Below are 19,089 nucleotides of genomic sequence, written 5' to 3' on the forward strand. Positions count from 1 at the left end.
TCCCTGAAGCTTAAGCAGCAAGTCTGCTTTCTTGAAGTTAGGGTGAAAGCGCCTAGGCCCTGTGCTTGGCATAGAGCTGGCAGACAAATGAAAGATATTACTGAAGAAACTGGCATTCAACCTATTCCTCTACATGTGAGGTCTTCAACAAATCTCTTTAATACTGCTGACCTATGACTTGACCCACCTTAGAAAACAAGTGCTAATAAAGTTTTCCTTGTTCAACCAAGAAAGACACAGACTCCCAATAAGGTCTTATCATTTTAATTGACTTTAATGATTATTGCTCATCTGCAAGGATTAATATTGCATTCATTAAAAATCATTCAATACAAAATAAACTTGTTCCTCCCAAGTTGCTCTCCACATGCTCCCTCTGATGCCAGACAATTTTCTACAGTGTCCTTTGTTCATGGCTTGACAGAGAAGGAGCCCTTACCTATTATTCCTATGGACACAGTAATAGATTGGGAGCAAGGGACAAGCCAGAGGGCAGCAGGACCTGGGTCCCTTTGCTCTAGTAGAGCTAACATGATGGATACTCTGTTGGGCAGGTTACCTCCTCTAATGGATTTGGTGTTCGGATTGGCTGGTTAAGTGCCCTGGGAGAAAGGGCTTGAGCCATTAGCATCTATAGAGAAGAAAGCATGGTCACACTGGCAAGGAGTAAGAAGGGACTGGGAGAGGAGAGGAAAGGGGAAAAAAGTTTTGGCAAGACAACTCTCCCCTGCTAGGAAGTTGCAGGGTGAAAGTTTTCCTTTCTTATATCCCTGTTTTTTTACATCTGTCTCTCTGATCAGTGGCAACAGAGAAATGAAAATTTCTAGTACCTGGCACTAATGCTTGACACAACTTTGCAGCATCACAAGCTAGAACAAGCTGAGGATTTAGAATCCTGGATAATAATATTCTTAAAGCTCATGAGCATAAAGCTCATCTGGCCATGCAGAAATGCTGGTAAGCAGGGTGCATGGCATGGGAATGCAGCTCTCTTGATCTTCGAGAGAGCCTCTCTGGGGGTTCTTTCAGAGCATGAGCCAGGACCTACTATTTTCTCTACACAGAACCTGCCCTTAAAGATCTTAGTTCATAAACTTTTTGTGGTATGTGTCAATGAAAAGTGGCACCGTTTCTGTAAAACTAAGGTTATACAGGGCCTCAAGTCCCAGACAAGTTATACAGAGCTAGATTTCTCTCACCCCGGCCCAAATTATCCTTCCTCTTCCTGTCCACATCTACCTCCCTTGAAATATTTTAGGTTGCAGAAGTATAGCTGACCAGAAATTTACTCTTAAAAGATAAATCCTAAAGATGGAGCTCAGTGCTTTATTCTGAGTAATGGCTTAAGAAATTCACCTTCAGCACAAGCTATATGGGGCAGAGCTGACAGAATTTGCTGTTATGGCCCCAGTTTATTGATGTTATAAACTATGGACTAGAAACAGAGGGATTATTTTGCGTTTGAGACCAGCATTTCACTAGATTCAACTCTGCACTTAGTTCCAAGGTTTCAAAAGAGAAACCAGTAACAACTAACCACCCACGCAGTTCCTCAGTGTTAACACTAAAAATTTTCCTTAATAAAATTTTTTTTTACAACAGAAATAAATGCAAGAGGACAAAATTCAACTTAATAAAGTGCAGTCTGGTTAAAAACTAGAAAAATGAGAGGGTCCGGTGGGAGTGGAGGAAGGGCTATACTAAATCCAAGTAGGCCTATTAGATCTTAACAAGCAACACTCACTATTACACATTTCTGTACCATACATACCACCTTTACACAGGAAAGAGGGCTTGGAACTTCTCAGGGAAATTAACATGCACCACCTACATCTAACCTACCTGGCTGGTAGGTACCACCCCTGCTCCTCTGGAGAGGTGAAAGAGCACTGATTTCAGCAGCTAAGAAATGGGCTCTTTTAAGGCAATTTAGATATTACAGATTGTTCCACATAGAAGGTACCTTGGCATTTCCTGTTAATAAGGTACCCAATTAAGACTAAAGTCCCCAGAAATGATAAAGAATCACTCTTCTGGGCTGGGAGAGAAAAATCCTTCTTTAGTGATTAAGGTAAGGAACCTTGAACCTCAGTTTCATCTAAAGAGCCATGAAACAAGTTCCTGTGTGGTCTGCAGAACTAGGAAAATGAGATGAAAAAAAAAAAAACAAGAATGAAATTATAGGGAAAAAAAAATCAAGAGGAAAGAAATAAGAAGAAATAAAAGTTATCTTAAAAATATTTCTTTTAAAGTTGTGTGGTTCATGTGTACTGGTCCTTGGTAATATGATCCACTAGTATCTGTAAAAAGAGAGATTCACTAGTTAACACTGTCCTTCATTTGAGAGTTCCAAGAGGAGCATCGGAAACAGAGCACATTCTCCACGGTCCCTCCAAGGCCCAGACTGGGGATCCCAGCAATCATCCCCCAAGCCTTCAGCTCAAGCATTCTTCCCTGTTCTTTCCATAGGGTTTCTGACAATGCTCCTCTCTGATTTTATCTTCTGCTACTTGATAATAGAACTCAGTGGTTTTCAACCTTGCGTATACATTAGAATAACCTGGGGAGCTTTTACAAATTAACTGTCTGGGCCACATCCCAGACCAACTGTATGGGAATCTCTGAGGGCAAGGCCCACACTCTAAAAGTTCAGAAAACTCTTACTTCCGTACATCTACCATTGGATATTTAATTTCTCTGCCTACCCTGTTAATTTGAATCAGTCTTCTCTACTCTTCAAAAATCAGGTATGGCACCTTATCCTTATTTTAAAAAGCTGGCTAGCCTGCTTAATTTAATATTGGGGAAAGGAGACTTACTTGCTTTCCCCAAGTTACCTGTAATAATTGGGTTTGAACGGTCCATTCTTGTTGAGTCCCAGATATTTTGCTTGGTCATCTGTCAGCTCTGTTAGGTGGGCATCAAATGATGGCAGGTGCAAGCTGGCAACGTACTCATCTAGGAAGAGCCAAGTTGGGGATCGGGGTGAGGATGACACTCTTATTTCAAATATGCCTCTCACAGTATACTTTCCCCATATTTTCATTTGAAGGTTTTTGAGAGAGTGGAGAATGGATGGGGTAACTTTGATAGAAATCAACCTGAAATACTTGCTTAATTAAAAAAAAACCCTCAAGGCTGCCTTTCCAACAGCGTATTTCAGTACACCCAGAGTGCATTTAGAAAGCCAATCACCAGGCTGACAAATGTGGTGGGCTTGTACCACCCTCTCCCTCTCTGGCAAAGCTTCTGGCTTCAACCTCAGTGGCCGGCATGCCATATACCACACCCACCTCCCCGCAGCAACTTCCTTAACTGAATTAAATTATAGTCCAATTATGAATCAAAGTGGACATCAGTACACGCAAGAGAGCCTTGTGTTGTTAACACTTATTTAGCAAAAGATCCATAAAGACCTCAAATTTTAGGACTATAGATCTATAAGGGAGCTGGCACAACTTTTCACTTTTCCTCAGATAAGCTTCCCTGGGCTTTGCCTTTAGAAATTTTTTTTTTTTCTTTTTTAAAACCAATCTGATACCTATGCTCTTCTTGGTAACAAAGCAAGTTTTTAACCATTAAAAAAAAAAAAAAAATATATATATATATATACACACACACATACATACATATACATACATACACACACATTAATCTGAGGTAAGTTGTGGGAGGTGACAAGAACAAGAAGTTTTAGCTTTAAGAGGTCAGTGATTCGTCTGGCCAGTGAGAGAGATGGGAGAAAGGTAAAGGACTAGCGATGCTGTACTATGTAACATGAACACAGCAGGGGCTGTTCTCTGGAATTACAGATTGGGTAGTCTGCATATCTACATAGAGGATGGACAACAAAACTTGTATTTGTTTCTATTTCTTTTTAGTCCCAGGCTGTACTCAGTTGCACTGGGGAAATGGAATTAGGTGACTGAACTTCATAAAGATACTCAGAATAAGAGAATCCACCCAAAATACAGTGCTAAGTACTTCTCATTATCTGTAATTCTCACTACAATTTTGCTAAGTATGTATTATTATTCCCACTTTACTGAACCCTGACTCTAAATCCAATGCTTTTCATGACATGAATTTTACCAAACCACATGAGTGTTTTTCACTCACCCATTTTTTTAGGGAGCAAGTATACGTCTTGTTTGTATCGTCCTTCAGGTGCATTGTACAGTTCTATCAGTGCCAATGCCTAAGGTGGGAAAAGAGGGTCAGAAAACACAAAATTACTTAAGACAAGGAAACAAAAACAAAACTAGGTTTAATAGGGTCTTGGGGTGACACAACCCAGGACTCAAGCTGTAATTTATGCCAGCACACGTCATAAGAGGATTTGCTGGTGCTTTTGTTTAGTTCCTAAAGGAAGAACAGACTAACTGTAACTAAGCTGGAACACTATATTCACAACTAAAACAGCCAATTCAAAGGGACACCAAACACTAACTCTGCCTAATTAATGACGCCTTTCTATACTTGAAAAAGCCTGTCTTGACAATTCATGACCTGAAAAGAGTACAGGTTAAGCACATAGCAAGGTGCTCATTTCAGAGGGCATGAAAGGTCCCGACCTCCCCCTCTGCAGTCCACACTCACACTGGAACTCTGATCTATGCCCAGTTCCACTAAACTCAGTACAGGAGAAGCAGGCATCTTGCCACACACCTGTGTTGTAGCTGTGATGGACAGAACAAAGGTGGGAACTGTGGAGCAGCTCAGATTGAGTAGACGTCCCTGAAAAGGTAAAAAGCCCTGGGATCAGCCTTATTATCCCTCTACCTCATATTCCAATGTCATACAAGTCAAGTAAATGCAGGAAAGGACTTTATGTCCCTTGAAACTCAGTCAGAAGAAGAAATACAGTTCCAGATCAGGACTCCAGGTTTTATCTTATTTTCTGCAAGTCCATTTGAGTCCAAAATGAAGAATCAGTTGTGGTCAAGAAATAGTATGTTACTTAGTAAAAAGTGGAATTTTTTTCAGTGATTCTATTTTGGGGATCAGACCTTTTAAGAAATATACCTCTATCCAAAGACAGAGTTGAAGGAAATATAGGTCCAATATTTTTACCCTGTTCCCCACCCCCCCACCCCCACCTCACTGCTTGGGGTAAATTGCCAGAGTCCTTCTGTGCGAGTACCTCTGCCAGGAGAACAACACGTTTGCCATCTGGCCAGATGACATGGTCCACCTGAGAACGTACGCGCTCCCATGTCAGCTCAGGAGTGCGGAGGCTGGTCTAAAAAGGAGAGAACATAGGTGTCCGTGGCTGTAATGGAAGGAAGAGAAAAGTCTAGCAACAAATGAATGAGAGAAGTCTTACCACATCAATTTCCGTGTTGGAGTGCCCCATATTGCATACGATACAACTGTTTTTCATGCGGTCCAAGTGCTCTCGGGTCACTACATTCTTATTTCCTAAAAGGAAAGAAGGGTAGCTGGGAACAAAGGTACCAAGTGGCTCTTGGTTAGAGCATGGGAGAGATGTTTGCTGGCATGTAAGAGACCAGAAGTGTGCATAACAGCTCATTAGGCTCAGTTATTTGTATTTAAGATTGAGCATTATGAAAAGCTATGAGGGAAAAAGTTCTTTGCTCAGGAATACATGTTAAGTTTCTCACAGCTTACTGGAAATCTCTAGTTCTGACAGCTTAACTTATTTAGCACAGGCCTCACCTACTTTGCATGAAAGTCGTCAAAACACTTTCAAGATTTAGCCTCTGAGTTAACACTCTTCCATGTACACCAAAGCACTGATACTTACCTGTGCAAGTTATCACGACATCAACCTGTCGGATGACTTCATTTAGCTTTACCACCCTGAACCCATCCATGCTGGAAGAAAAGAAAAAACACTGTGAGCAAAGCAAGGAGGCAGATCTTTAAGTGGGATCCAGTGCTACCTCACAGGGATAAGTGACTAACTGTTTCTAAGCTATACACACTGGCCTCTTTAGACTCCCTAAGATTTCATCCAGAAAAGGAAAATGCCATGAGGTTCTAGGAGAGCCCCAGGATGAGAGAGAAGGGAACAGAGCAATCCCAGCCATTTCCTCCCCTGTGAGAGTTCTGCAAAGAATGGTTCCATATGATCAATCATGAACTCTCAGAAATACAAAGTACTTGGAGTGACTCTAATATTATCATCACTCAGTTCTTACCAGGCCTGGAGAGCGCAGATGGGGTCAATTTCTGTGATATAGACTATTGCTCCAAGGGCCTTGAGAGCAGCGCAGCAGCCCTTTCCCACCTGTGGAGCATAAGAAAGAAGTCAGGTTGAGCTGTTTTTGTCTTTCGTGGCCGGGCCCACTCCTTACAGCACCTGTCTGTGCTCCACAGCATCGAGGAATGGATTAGCACAAGCTGAACATGCTGGCTTTGGTGAACAGAGCTGAATTTGGTTTCAACATCTGATTCAATTTGTTCTGCTGAGATTGAAATATGAAATAGTTGCCAGTCAAAGGTTCAAAGGTAGTTGGGGAGAGGGATGGGAGATTGAGCAGCTGCTGAAATTTAAATTTTAATGAAAATGACTTTAACCCTTTGGTACACCTGAAATGCAACATACCCTCCCATCCTGTGAAAAAGTCTTGGGTTATTTCTAATACCCGCTTCTCTTCTGCTAAGCCTCCATGATAATATGTAATAGTTTTTTTTCCTCAGTGTTAATAAAAGATTAAAGGAAAAAAAAAAAGAAAGAAGTCAGGTTGTTAGGTCTATGTATGGGAACACAGGAACTCTTTGGGAAATAGGTTTTACTTCCTAAAATCACCAATTGTCTAGTCAGCACATTGAGGGATGCTCCAAACCCAGGCAGAGCAGAAATGGACACAGATTATAACTCCCAGTCAGAGGTAATTTAGCAGTCATTTCATAGCAAGGGCTGGGGTTTTGGATAGTAAATGAGCTCAAGGAAATAAAAGGTGTTATCATTAGGCAAAAAGACCAAGGAAAAACAACTGTAACTTCTAATTTATTATTCCAGAAAAACCTATTAAGTCTCACTTGAGATGCTTCTATTCAAGAACAGTCTAGCAGCTCAGGAATTTCTGAGAGTCAATGTTGATGACAGTAAAATCCCTTGTAATCTATTCCAGTTTAGAGAAAATCATATATACGACTTTGGATCCCACCCTTCATTTCACCTGCAAGTCACTTGTGGGGCAAAAAGGCTACAGTCCCTTAAGTCTCATAAAGTTATTGTTATAAATGGAGGAAAATGATGCCAACATTCCATTCCACAACACAAACTGGTGAAATCTGAAAATTCCATTCATTCTATCTCTCTCTATTTATAACTTTGAAAATTTGAATATAATTTTGCTATTATTTTAAGATATATCATCTAAAAGCAAATTTTAAACTCTGCGCATGTGACTCTAAACCGACAACGCAAGCTTCCTTTGCCCAACGTTTCTACCAAGTCTATGAAAAGACAACGAGAGACTGAGGCCCAGCTATTTACCTCACCATAGCCACACACCACCACTTGTTTCCCACCAAACATCACATCTGTGGTCCTCTTCAGGCTGTGGAAACAGATAAAGGCTCAACTCAAATATTAAGACAAACATAATCCCTCTGCACAATTAAAAGTGTGGGGTTACGAATTCCCATTGGAATTTAGCTCAGCTCAGCATGAAATGGGTCATTCTAACAAACTTTTAAAGCCAAAGGAAGACCAGGGGACAAGGCTGGAGTGGTATCAGACTAGCACTGCAACCCAAACCAAATCTATCCCCCGTTAAGTTTGAACATCTATAAATTTCAACATACCCATCCAAAATGGATTCTCGGCAGCAGTACAAGTTATCAAACTTCTGTTTGGTAACAGAATCATTGACGTTCATGGCTGGAACACAGAGCTTCCCAGCTTTGGACAGCTGATACAGCCTACATGGGGAAGAGGCCACAAAAACAAACAAAAACCAAGTTAGATGGTAAAACATAAAACGTGGCAAGGTCTGCCTAATTCTCTTCAAGTTCTATATTGTCCTCCCAGATTTATTTATTGCCCAAGGACATTAGTAAACAAGATTTACATGTCATTCCTCCTCACTTCTTTTCATTTTCAACCCCCTGCTCTCTCTCTCTTGCTTTTTTTTTTTGAAGGAAAAAGATCTTTTAATTTTTTGAAGAAATTTACTTCTCTTCCACAAAAGGGATATATTTCCTTAGACCAGCATTTCTCAACCTTTATAAACCCAAGTCCACTTCTGATAAACAAAGATTATCAATGGTTCTGCTACGGCCCCCTGGGAGTGTGAATGCACGCAAATGCAACATGCCCCCAACTGAGAAAACACTCTTTCAATATCTTTTTAGGTATCCCCACAAACCAAGAATATTTTGCCTAGTTTTATTTTCTGTAGTGTGTATAACATGTAGTTTTACAATAGGATTTTTTTCATATTTCAAATATAAAATTTTAATACAATATTAAATACAGTTTTTCAAGGTACACTCACTCCCCACTCCTCAACACTGGCTGAGAATCACTCAGTGGAACAAATGGGAGAAAAAAATGTGTGAACTAGGACCTGAAATAACTTCCTTCTAGGGATGCCATGATTTTTCAGAAATAAAAACTCAGAATTTTTCTCTAGTGAAGACACTCCCATTTGTTACTACAAGTCTGAAACACAGCCCTAAAGCCTAACAGAAATCTGAAGAATCTGCTGAGGCAAGGACACAAGGGGCAGCTACTCCAGCATCTGTTACCTGTGAACACCAGTCACGCTCTCTTCCACAATGCCTCGGATCTTCTTAAACACGTTTGGATACTTCTTATAAACCCAGTGGGTTAAGTCTCCCCCATCATCCAGGATCTATAGAACAGCCAGAAGACTTCTATGGGCATTCAGGCTGCTAGAGCTGGGGGGAACTTTGAACCCACTTTCTGTGCTAGTAAGAGAGCCCTGTATGTTTTGGAACAGCACTCCTTAGAGCTCCTTAGTGCAGACTTAGACAGTGGAAATACAGTCAAATTTGTTGGTGTAAAATGTTAAAATGATTCCTAGGTTTGTTCCAGGCTATAGTGAAGAGTATTAGGCTAACCACAGACTGATTTTTAGTCTAAAATCTTGAAATATAAGGCCATTCTGATTGCAAAAGGAAAGCAGGGGCAGGAAGGAAAGAAACCAGAATCCTACTCCAAAAATTTACCATATCATTTCCTTCTATTTCATTCTGTCATGTTTGAGCCACACGTGTTCAGATGGTCTTACCCTTCCCCCACCTTTTCATTCTGTACTCAGACCCATTCTGAATAGTATCAAGTTAAACACTTAGCAACAAAGTCAGTGGATAAGATCAAATATTCAAAACATATTTAGGGAAGCACAGTTTAAGGGAAAAAAAAGGAAAGCAATCTAATGTCAAAAGTGCCGGAAGGATATGTAAAATTACCATGTTGGCCTGCCACCCATCCATGTTCACACAGCGATCAATACACCACCAGAAATCATCTTCTGACTCGCCTTTCCAAGCAAACACTGCAACTCCTGTAGAAACAAAAACCAACCAGCTGATTCCTCCTTTGAAGAGTATCCTATACTGATATCACTTTCTGAGATCCAGGTAAAGAGGAAAAGGCTATAGAAACCACCCCAGAAAGGAAACAATTTAGGCAGAACAAAAGGAGTTACACTGAGTTCAGAAATTACTGTGGTGAACAAAGTGTAAACAAAGTAAGGGATTTCTGTTTCTAAAAGTATTTTGGAACCTTAAAATATTCTTCTCTTTGGGCCAGTAACATTATACTTTGAGCTTTATCCTGAGGAGATAAAATGAAATGGAAATGAATACAAAGTTGTTCACTGGAGCAGTGTTTATATTAGCAAACATCTTGAAACAACCAAAATGTCCAACATTAGGAAAACAGTCAAGTAAAATCACACAGCCATAAGAATGAGTATTACTAATAACGCTCTTGAAAGTCTTAAATGACATGAAAAACGACTTCTGAAAATGTTATATTTAGGTGATAAAACTGTATACATAGTAAGATGATTTATTCATCCAAAGACAAATGTATCGAATATCTGTGTAGTTGGCTTATGGATTTTTTGTAACCTCCTAAATTTTCTGTACTAAATACTTAGAAAAACAGTAACCAAGAAAAACAAAAGTATTTTAAAGTTGCTTTCTGAGGATCCTAGGAAGACGAGTAGGCCTCACATTCTAACAATAAAAATTATTTTATGTTTAATTAAACTCACAAGTAGTCCAAATATTTTCACTATTGAATACCAAATTATCCAATGAACTATCAAAATGGAGGCACTTCTTATTTGTGTTCTTTCTCAAAATTGATGAGACTTTTGGTGAAAGGAGACCAGCTAAGCTCATACTGATGTAGCTTTAGTACTCTTCCTTGTTGACATAACATTAAAATTAGGCTTTCTCTTAGATTCTTTTCAAAGATCATTTTTAATGACTGCGTAATATTCTATTAGAGATAAGGATCCTAATTTTATTATTCCTTCTCTTCCTATTGATGTCTTTATTATCCCCAAACTTTACATCCCCTAGACATAAAGACAATATTGATACATAAAAGTTATGTTTAGATAAGTTTTAGAGGTGAAAAAAGCTGAACTTACCAGCCTCAGCAAGTGCTGCAGCCACTTCATTCTGGGTGGAGTAGATGTTGCAAGCAGACCAGCGGCACTGAGCCCCAAGGGCACACAGTGTCTCAATCAACACCTGTGCAGATGTGTGGGATTACAGGGTGAGAAAGAGGAAAGCCCTGACAGATGGGGATGGCATGCAAACCTTACTAAGACAACAATACCAATCAACTCTGGAGCAATAGATGCCAACACAAAATTATAAAAGGGTGCAATCCAGTTAGATGGCATACTGGTATCTAACTTCACCCAAAAGATACATTCCTACAAGTCTTAACAGCATTTCTTTACAACCATGTTTTTGCAAATCTAGAACTTCTTAAGTCAGTTTTGCTAAAAGATTTTACCTATGTAAACAAAATAGAAAACTCCATTATTGTGTAACAGGGAGGTTCCACCTAAGAGTTAGTGTTTGGATGTTGGCTAGTTAGGGAAGGAAAAGTAAGTTAAAAAAATCTGTTTCTTTCTTCCCTTTATCAGAAGTTCCTCTCATTTCTCCCAACAAACTCACCGCTGTCTGGGCCGTGATGTGTGTACAGCCCACTATTTTAGCACCAGCCAATGGCTTCTCGCCCTGAGCACGTTTCCTGAGTGAAATCAGAGCAGACATGTCTGTGAAAGAACAGAGGATTTGAGCTAGGTCTGCACTAGTAACATTATCAATTCCTGCCCAGATAACATCTAGGGCTGGTATACATCTGTTGAGATATGGTGAGATGAGGCAGAAATTTTAAAGCATATTTCCATGATGACTGGCCATTTCAACAGCAGAACAACACTGGGGAGTCACCATCCAATCACTTGAATTCCTCTCTTCCTCTATTGCTTTTAGCCTTATATGCAGAGGACTGAACAGAGAATGAAGTAAATCCTCAAAATGGAGGGTAAGTCTCATCATTCCTTTGGGAGAGGGAAGTAGTTACAGCATGGGCTAACCGGCTCCTATGTAATCATCAGACCAAGAAAGACCTTACCCTCAGCGGAAGCCACTCGCTTCTGCTTTTCTACGCTGTCTTACCCTATCCTGTCAGTCTGTTTGATTTCTCCACTCCCTCCCAGTATAGAACACGCAGACAATGAGAAATCAACAAAAGAGTAATGAGCCTTATGGGGGGCGGGGTGGAGTATCCAAGATTTAACCGACTGTCAGTTGCTTTTACTTTTGCTTCAGTAAAGGGTGCTCAGGAACAAACAAGACCCTAGCTTTAACCACTCCACACCTGCACTTTCTGGAAAATCTGGGTTTCTGCAAGTGGGATCCTGCAGAACTAACTACCATGTAGTGTTTCAGGACTTCTTGACTCTGCAATATAGATCTTTGAATATGGTGCCTTAGGGGAGGAAAACAAACTACTCTGTGAAATTATCACATGCTGAGAACAGGAAGAAGGGAAAACAAGAACTAGAATCCCTGAGGTTCAAGCTCCATGTAGAGAGAAGTATTTACCTAAAAGTCCAAGATGCTACATTTCCCCAGGACACCTTCAAGTTAGTTTTCAAGCCTGAAGTTGTGTGTGGACCCTGGTGACCAGCAGGAAGGTTGCTTCTGGTCCCTTTGCCCATCCGAGTCCCTCACCCACTCCCTTTCTTTACCTTGTTCCGCAATCTCAATCTCTCGGCGTCCAAATTCTGCTTGCTTGATGTTCTTCACACAGAAATTGCTGCTGCCCTTGGAGTTGGTTTGCTGCTTCTCTCGGGGGGAAACCTCATCATCAGAGCTATCTGTGTAGGATGCAGCTAGAGCCAGGAAGGAAAGAAAGGAGGATAGAAAAACCTCAATGGCCCTAACCCACAGGGTGCAGCCCCTAAGGGACTCTCATTTAAGTTAAGCGGACACTCTTAATTGAAGGCACCGTTTACATCATTCTCAGTTCTATACCACCAGGGTCCAACAGATACTATGAATGAAAAAATTGTGGGTCTTTCAGTGTTGCAGCCCTTTAACCCACCCTGACACTATCTGGCTATTAGTGCCTGAGATAAGTAGCCATGGAATTAGCTGCACCAACTCTAGTGAAACCCAGAGAGTAGGAGTAATTGATCCCAACCTGGATTGGAACCAGATCTGGCAAAAATGGAAGACTAATTTAGGGCCAATAAGGAATGCTATTTCTATCGATCACTAGTTCTCAAATGTAAGCCTTTTTAAAGCATCTATCAGAATCACATGGAAGGCTTGTTAAAACACAGATTGCTAGGCCTCAAAGCCAGACCTTCCCGTTCAGTAGGCCTTGTGTGGGGCCCAAGAATGAGCATTTCTAACTAGTTCCCAGGTGTTGCTAATGCTGCTGGTCCAAAGATGACACTTTCAACAATCACTGCTTTAGATGAAAGAGATAAGGAATTTTATACAAGGTTGTGCTCAAGGAATACAGACATGGAAAGAAATGGCATGGAATGCAAGCAGCTCTGGTTTTATTGCTAGCCCTGGAAGTCCGTCAAAATGATCTCCTTTAAAAAACTGCTGCACACAAAAGCTAAAAATGTCCTTTCAGACTGATATGCAAAAGGATGTACAATAATCACTCCTTTCCTTTCTGAATTGAGTATTTCCCTCATCACTGTCTCTGTCAGTGCATCGGATCTCTCACTGACTTCTACATTTAGGTTCTTTTCCATCCAGCTAAGACAATTACTATTACAGGTTATCTTCCCCAGTATGACTATTTAACTATATTACTAAGCTTTTTAAAATGCTATACAGGTTCCATAGTACAAAGCCATCAAGATTAGTGAAGAATTCTTTGAAGCCTTCTTCACTCACCCCATCTTTCTTCCCTTTATAACTCAATCTTTCAAAATCAATTTGCCTTCTTAGTTGTAATAGCCTGCTTGTCAGCCACGACCTTTTGTATATGTCACTTCAAGATAGCTTTTCATTTATCGTAGCCATTATATTTGGATTTTTTTCTTGCACACTAACTCCCACAATGAATCCATAAATTCTTTTATTTCAGTATTTAACCCAGTAAACCACATCTGTTGTTGTCTGATTATATTTTCTATTTTGGGCGATCAGTGGTGTAGGACAGAGACAAGAGTGGTTTTTTTGGTTGTTGTTTTGTTCTTTTACACTCCTTAAACATCCAGCCCAGTCCTTAATGTTAATTACACAATGCAAACAATATTCTGGCAAAAGACAATGAAGAGCTTTTGGCACAAATATCTTTCCTGACATTAATCAGTAATCTATGACCTTGGGTAAGTCTCTTAATCTTTAGGACCTTAGCTGCCACAATTGAAAGACTGAGGCAGGTGGGTTAGACGCCCCTCATGTTTCCTTCAATACTTAAACCGTAAGATTCCATATCCATGTCCATGTTGGGAGAGACACAATTCAAATCAGAAAAAGACTTTTCTTATATAGGGCTAAGATGGGAGGGGAGAACTAAAAACAGAGCTGGAGCCACATTATAGCAATTTGAATCTTTCCCACACCACAGGTTAACTGGGGAGGATACTTCAATAAGGTAAGCAAGTAATAAAAGGAGCTAAAATGTTAATTTTTATTCTTAAAATTCAAGCAGTCTTAAGGCCAAGAAAGTAAAAGATAGGTGGCAGGGTATATTTTACAAAGAAATTATGATTCCAGAGTATATTTCTTTTTCAAGGCCAGTTCTGTCAGCCAAAATTCTATTGATTCCCTCCCTTTGTAGTGGGTGGATAAACGTGGGAATGGGAACTGGCCCAGTACTACAAACTAGGTTCTGGCCACAGATCACACACAGAGAGAGTCAAGGGAAGAAAGTCTCAAAACAACAAAAACTGCCCCAGCTACAAGCCTGGCTGGGAACATTCCTATTGCCCAACCTCAAATTATCAGCTTTCAATACAAAGATGGGCAGTCCTGACACAAAGTATTTTCAGATTTCAGATAAGTGAAGAGTAGTTAGTAGTAAACAAGCTCAAGGTTCTGGAATGGGAAAAAGAGATAAGAAAAGACATGAAGATCACTCCTACCTGAACTGTAGCTGTCAGTGGAGGACTGTGAGATGGAGCGAGACAAAGATCTTCTGCCAGTCTTCGTGGGGAATTTGGTGAACTCTTGCATGTCATCAGCAAACTGGATTTGCTATAAGAAGAAAAGTTGAAAACTTCTAACAAGGGAAGACTATGAAATGTTCCATTTTAAAGTCAGACATTGTCTTTCCTAAAAGCAAATGTTACCACATGGCTCCTATTAAGCAAGCAACCCTTTCACCAGAAATGAAAGAGTACAGAGGCTACTCTCTAATTCTTTCCAAAATGCCAATTACTGTCAGTTCCCATCTAATTCTTTCCAAAATGCCAATTACTGTCAGTTCCCAATTGTTTCAGCAGTAACTTTTTTGGGGGGGAGAGAGGGGAGAGGTGTTAAGATTTAACTTCTTTTAGCATTTGTCCAATTTCACAATTCTTCATTCTCACATTTCATAGTTTTCTTTCCTCTTATAATCTTGACATATTAAAATGAACTCTTTATTAATATGTCAACTCTATAGTCCCAACTCTATCAAAAAACCAATCTTGTAGTACTTCCATTTTCTTCAGAATATTCTCTTGGAGCACATTCTTATCCTGAAGCTCGCAATGGTCTTGCTTTGTGAAAGAATCATGAGGAGATGCCTAGAAATTATGATGGGCATCAGGGAGCCAACAGTCAAAGCCCAAACAAATGCCTACACTTCAAACCAGTGTAGGATTCCCAGGACCTTTCATGCTCAGGAAAGAATTAAAATACCAGAATATACTGATGAAAGAGAAATGGAAAAACAAACATATATCAGAGTAAATTCCAACCTCACAGGACCAATTTGAAGAAAGGAGAAAATAATGACATGGTAAATTCTGGTTTAAAAACTTTCTTAAATGCAATGAAGTTCTGATACACGTGGCAACATAACTGAACAGTGAAGACATCATGTTGAGTGAAATAAGACAAAGGGACAAATATTATATGATCTCACTGATAGGAAATAATTAGAAAAAGCAAATTCAGAATCTAGAGTCAGAAACCAGAATACAGTTTACCAGGAGCTGTGGTGGGGGTAGGGAATGGGGAGTTAATGCTTAATTGGTACAGAGTTTCTCTTTGGGGTGATGGGAGAAGTTTCGGTAATGAATGTGGTTAAAAGGGGAAATTTTAGGTAGTATATATGTTACTAGAATAAAAAATATATAATAAAAAAAAAACCCATAGGACTGTTCAACCCAAACAATGAACCCTAATGTAAACTATGGGCTATAGTTTCTAGAATAATTATAATATTACTACTTCATCAATTGTAACAAAGTTACCACACAAAGGCAAAATATTAACAGGGAAAACTCTGTGTGCGTGTGTGTGTGTGTGGGGGGGTGTATATAGTAACTCTGTATTCTGCATGATTTTTCTGTAAACCTACAACTTCTTTAATAAGAACAAACAAACAAAACTTTCCTAAATGAAATAAACCAGAACTAGAGAACTGTTTGAAAGATACTTGGAAGACTGGCTTGTAATTAATATTATTTACAGATAAATAAATGGATGTTTCTAAAGTGTACAAAAACACTTTTTTCTATTAGATGAAAATCGAACTCTTGTTTAAACTTTGAAAAACGTTCTCCTCAAAATATAACATAAATTTCACCCCCTGAAATAAACAGGATGGTATGAGAACCTGAATTGACATTCTCCTCTATATCATCACAATTCGACTAAATCTGAAAAGGTTCCCATGGAGAATCCATTAAGATAAGTCTTCAGCAAATATCTCTGGAAATGTAAGCCATTACAGATCAAAATCTTCTATAATGCTAGCAAATCTTCTCTCTCTCATCCTAGCAACATGGCTGTGGCCACTTTAAGGTAGGAACAGTAAACCGCCCATTAGTTATGGCTGCAATACCTTCTCTTCCTCTGTCACATGCACCCACTAGCTAAGGCAGCACCAACTAGTTGCCTAAGAATCAGTCTTAAATATGCAGCGTAGGCATAAGCAGCTAATATGAACAAATCAAAAACTGAATTAGTGGGAATCCACAGGTAATGAAGCAGTAATAAAGGGGAACACAGATTTGCATTTTCAACTTTCTATCTAGCATGGTTCACTCAAAGAATGAAAGCAGAGTAACTATGCAGTAATAGCCATGGATACTACTATTTGAACAGCAGGCCCTAGAGAAAAATCCGTGTTCTTCTATTTAAAACCCACCCTGGTGCAATATCCAAATGGGCAAGTTTTTTTCTTTAGGCTATTTTGTGAAATGAGGAGGCAGAGTCCATAGCCTGTTTTACTAAGTCTAAGGACAGATCCTAAAGGCATGGAAGGAAAAGAGCTATATATCCCAGCAACTAGCACAGAGCCCTGCTCAGAGAAGTCATTCAATAAATATTTGTACAATGAGTGAAGCTTTCAAAATCTTCTCTTCTTTAAGATCAAATCACTGAAGCTTCAATAATAAGTAAATATAGAAAATAAAGACTCAAGCTAAGCCACATATACTGCACCAACACTTGATTATCAAATTCTTTGTAAGTCCAAAGCAGCTTTTTTAGTTTAGATGCTGAAACTTTACATAGCTTAAATGTCAAAAGTATACTGAGGTGGCCACAGGTCAGCATTTGCCCTTCTAGATAGGATTTCCCACTGCATTTTCACATGACTTTGGAAGTCAGCAAAGCTAGTTTTCCCAAAGAGATTAATCCAGGATCAAGTAATGAGACTTTCAACCATCAATACAGTTATTTTGGTAGAAGAAAAAATAGACACTTAAGAGACCATCGATGCTTTTTAATACTCTACAGAGGCAGTCCTTCCTCCACTAGCCTCCCTGTTGCTGGCATGGGCAGCCCATCTGGAAGCTGCTCTCCTCTCATGACTGTTGAACTCCCTCCCTCTTGGTCTTTTTTCAAAAGGTTCTGGGCATGTTCCCAGATACCACCTACCTAAGGGGAAGGGGAAGGAGGGAAAAGGAGAAACTGCAATAACATTTGCAGGTTTTTTAATATAAAAATAGAGAGGCAGCTATGGCAAGATAGAAATGTGTTTCTTCAGCAACCTAAGAGCTGAATTAATAGTCACAATCCCACCTCATATTAACATAGCGCATCAGTAGCCTAAAGCTTAGCAAAATCTTTCTCATCTAAAAATATTAGACTATTTTGCAGGTAGCTTACTAATCAGTACAATGCCCCTACCACCCCATCTCTCAAATGAATATGGTCCATATCTGATGCAGGCAGAATGTTAACTCAAGCCATGGCATGGATGAGTGGCTGTCTATTCTTGCAGCTCTTTCATATTCTCACTGCTTATAAGGTGGCCCAACTACACAAAGATGCATGATAACTGTGTCTTCTCTCCCAGCCCAAACTACATGCTGAAGAGAACCTGCATCACAAGAGCTGCTATGCAATGCAGCTGCTCTGCCAGTTTCCTCAAGGCCTGCTAGCTCCACTGGTTGTCTTCACAACTTCCCCTTGGTGAAGTACCTCCTGGAGTCTTGTTCACCTTCACATTGTAAATAGATACTGCTGCCAAAAGCAACTTTTGGATGTCACAAGTTTTGTTCCCTAGTGAAACCAGATCTCAGTAACAGCCTCCTAATTCGTTTGGATTCACTGCTTTAAAGCCAAATATGATAATTTAGGTAAAAATAAAATCCAAAGATGACTACAAAGTTGTTTATATTACTTTCCATCATCATTTCTTCCTATCGGTATTCAGTATTAATTGGTGTGCTTTAGTGTTTCTTCAAATCTAGAACCATAAGGAATGTGGCATCTAAATACAATGTAAGAAGGGAAGGGGGCAGGGAGGAGATACGGTGGTTGAAGTCCAAAAAGTATCTTAAAGTCAAATATGTCACGTTAGAGAATTATTTTATGCTTGGGAATGCACTAACCCACAACTAAACAAGCTTGCAAGTTGGAACATTAGTTCCATCTTCAACTAATATCACATCTGAGAAAAAGCTAGAAGGTCATATTGACCCATTCTCCAATTAGCACATCCGAACACATAACTCCACTTCTCTGCCCGCTATGTCTTAAAAACTCAAGTAAATATCGGGGCCAGTAAAACAAGCTAAGCATTTTAAAGCACCTTTTTCAAATACCTTAGCTGGTATAATGACTGACTCTCTTCCATGTGATATTGAGAATGGTAAAGAAAAGCTACATAAGAAACAATTTGGGGTTCATCCAACAACTGGTGGTAAGTCTGGTGACAGAGTGAGTCAAAACAACTGTGGTACAGAACTTACCAAGAAAAAGAGACTACAGGGCAATCCAAAAAAAGTTCTAAGTGCAAGAGAAGAAAAATTGTTATATACTATTCATTTAGTTGATCTGGATATTTTTTACCATTATAAACCAAGATTTTTACTTCCACAAACACATGGCTGATATCCTCAGATGCTAGATAGTTGTTACAATTTCTTCCCTGATCCCACCCAGTTTTGCCTTTTATAGCTCCTGAATCAAAGTGAA

At 39.6% G+C, this 19,089-nt stretch overlaps 1 protein-coding gene across 2 annotated transcripts in view; it reads right to left on the minus strand.

Annotated features, from left to right (window-relative positions):
* Positions 1–248: 248 nt before the first annotated feature.
* Positions 249–19,089, minus strand: part of AHCYL1 (adenosylhomocysteinase like 1) — a 45,132-nt gene continuing 26,291 nt past the window's right edge. The window contains exons 2-17 of one of the 2 annotated variants that reach the window (XM_037826441.1): positions 14,595–14,706; positions 12,228–12,371; positions 11,146–11,246; positions 10,608–10,710; positions 9,412–9,506; positions 8,725–8,831; positions 7,780–7,896; positions 7,469–7,532; positions 6,165–6,253; positions 5,768–5,838; positions 5,327–5,421; positions 5,144–5,242; positions 4,669–4,737; positions 4,120–4,198; positions 2,838–2,958; positions 249–2,300 (exon numbers count right to left, since the gene is read on the minus strand). In XM_037826441.1, the coding sequence (XP_037682369.1) occupies positions 2,294–2,300; positions 2,838–2,958; positions 4,120–4,198; positions 4,669–4,737; positions 5,144–5,242; positions 5,327–5,421; positions 5,768–5,838; positions 6,165–6,253; positions 7,469–7,532; positions 7,780–7,896; positions 8,725–8,831; positions 9,412–9,506; positions 10,608–10,710; positions 11,146–11,246; positions 12,228–12,371; positions 14,595–14,706 (1,473 nt within the window). In that variant the 3' untranslated portion in view covers positions 249–2,293. Of the gene's footprint in view, positions 2,301–2,833; positions 2,959–4,119; positions 4,199–4,668; positions 4,738–5,143; positions 5,243–5,326; positions 5,422–5,767; positions 5,839–6,164; positions 6,254–7,468; positions 7,533–7,779; positions 7,897–8,724; positions 8,832–9,411; positions 9,507–10,607; positions 10,711–11,145; positions 11,247–12,227; positions 12,372–14,594; positions 14,707–19,089 lie in introns of those variants that run through there. The other variant, XM_037826442.1, reaches the window with a different exon arrangement.

The sequence above is a fragment of the Choloepus didactylus genome, chromosome 2 (assembly GCF_015220235.1).
Source record: "Choloepus didactylus isolate mChoDid1 chromosome 2, mChoDid1.pri, whole genome shotgun sequence".
Taxonomy (NCBI): Eukaryota; Metazoa; Chordata; class Mammalia; order Pilosa; family Megalonychidae; genus Choloepus; species Choloepus didactylus.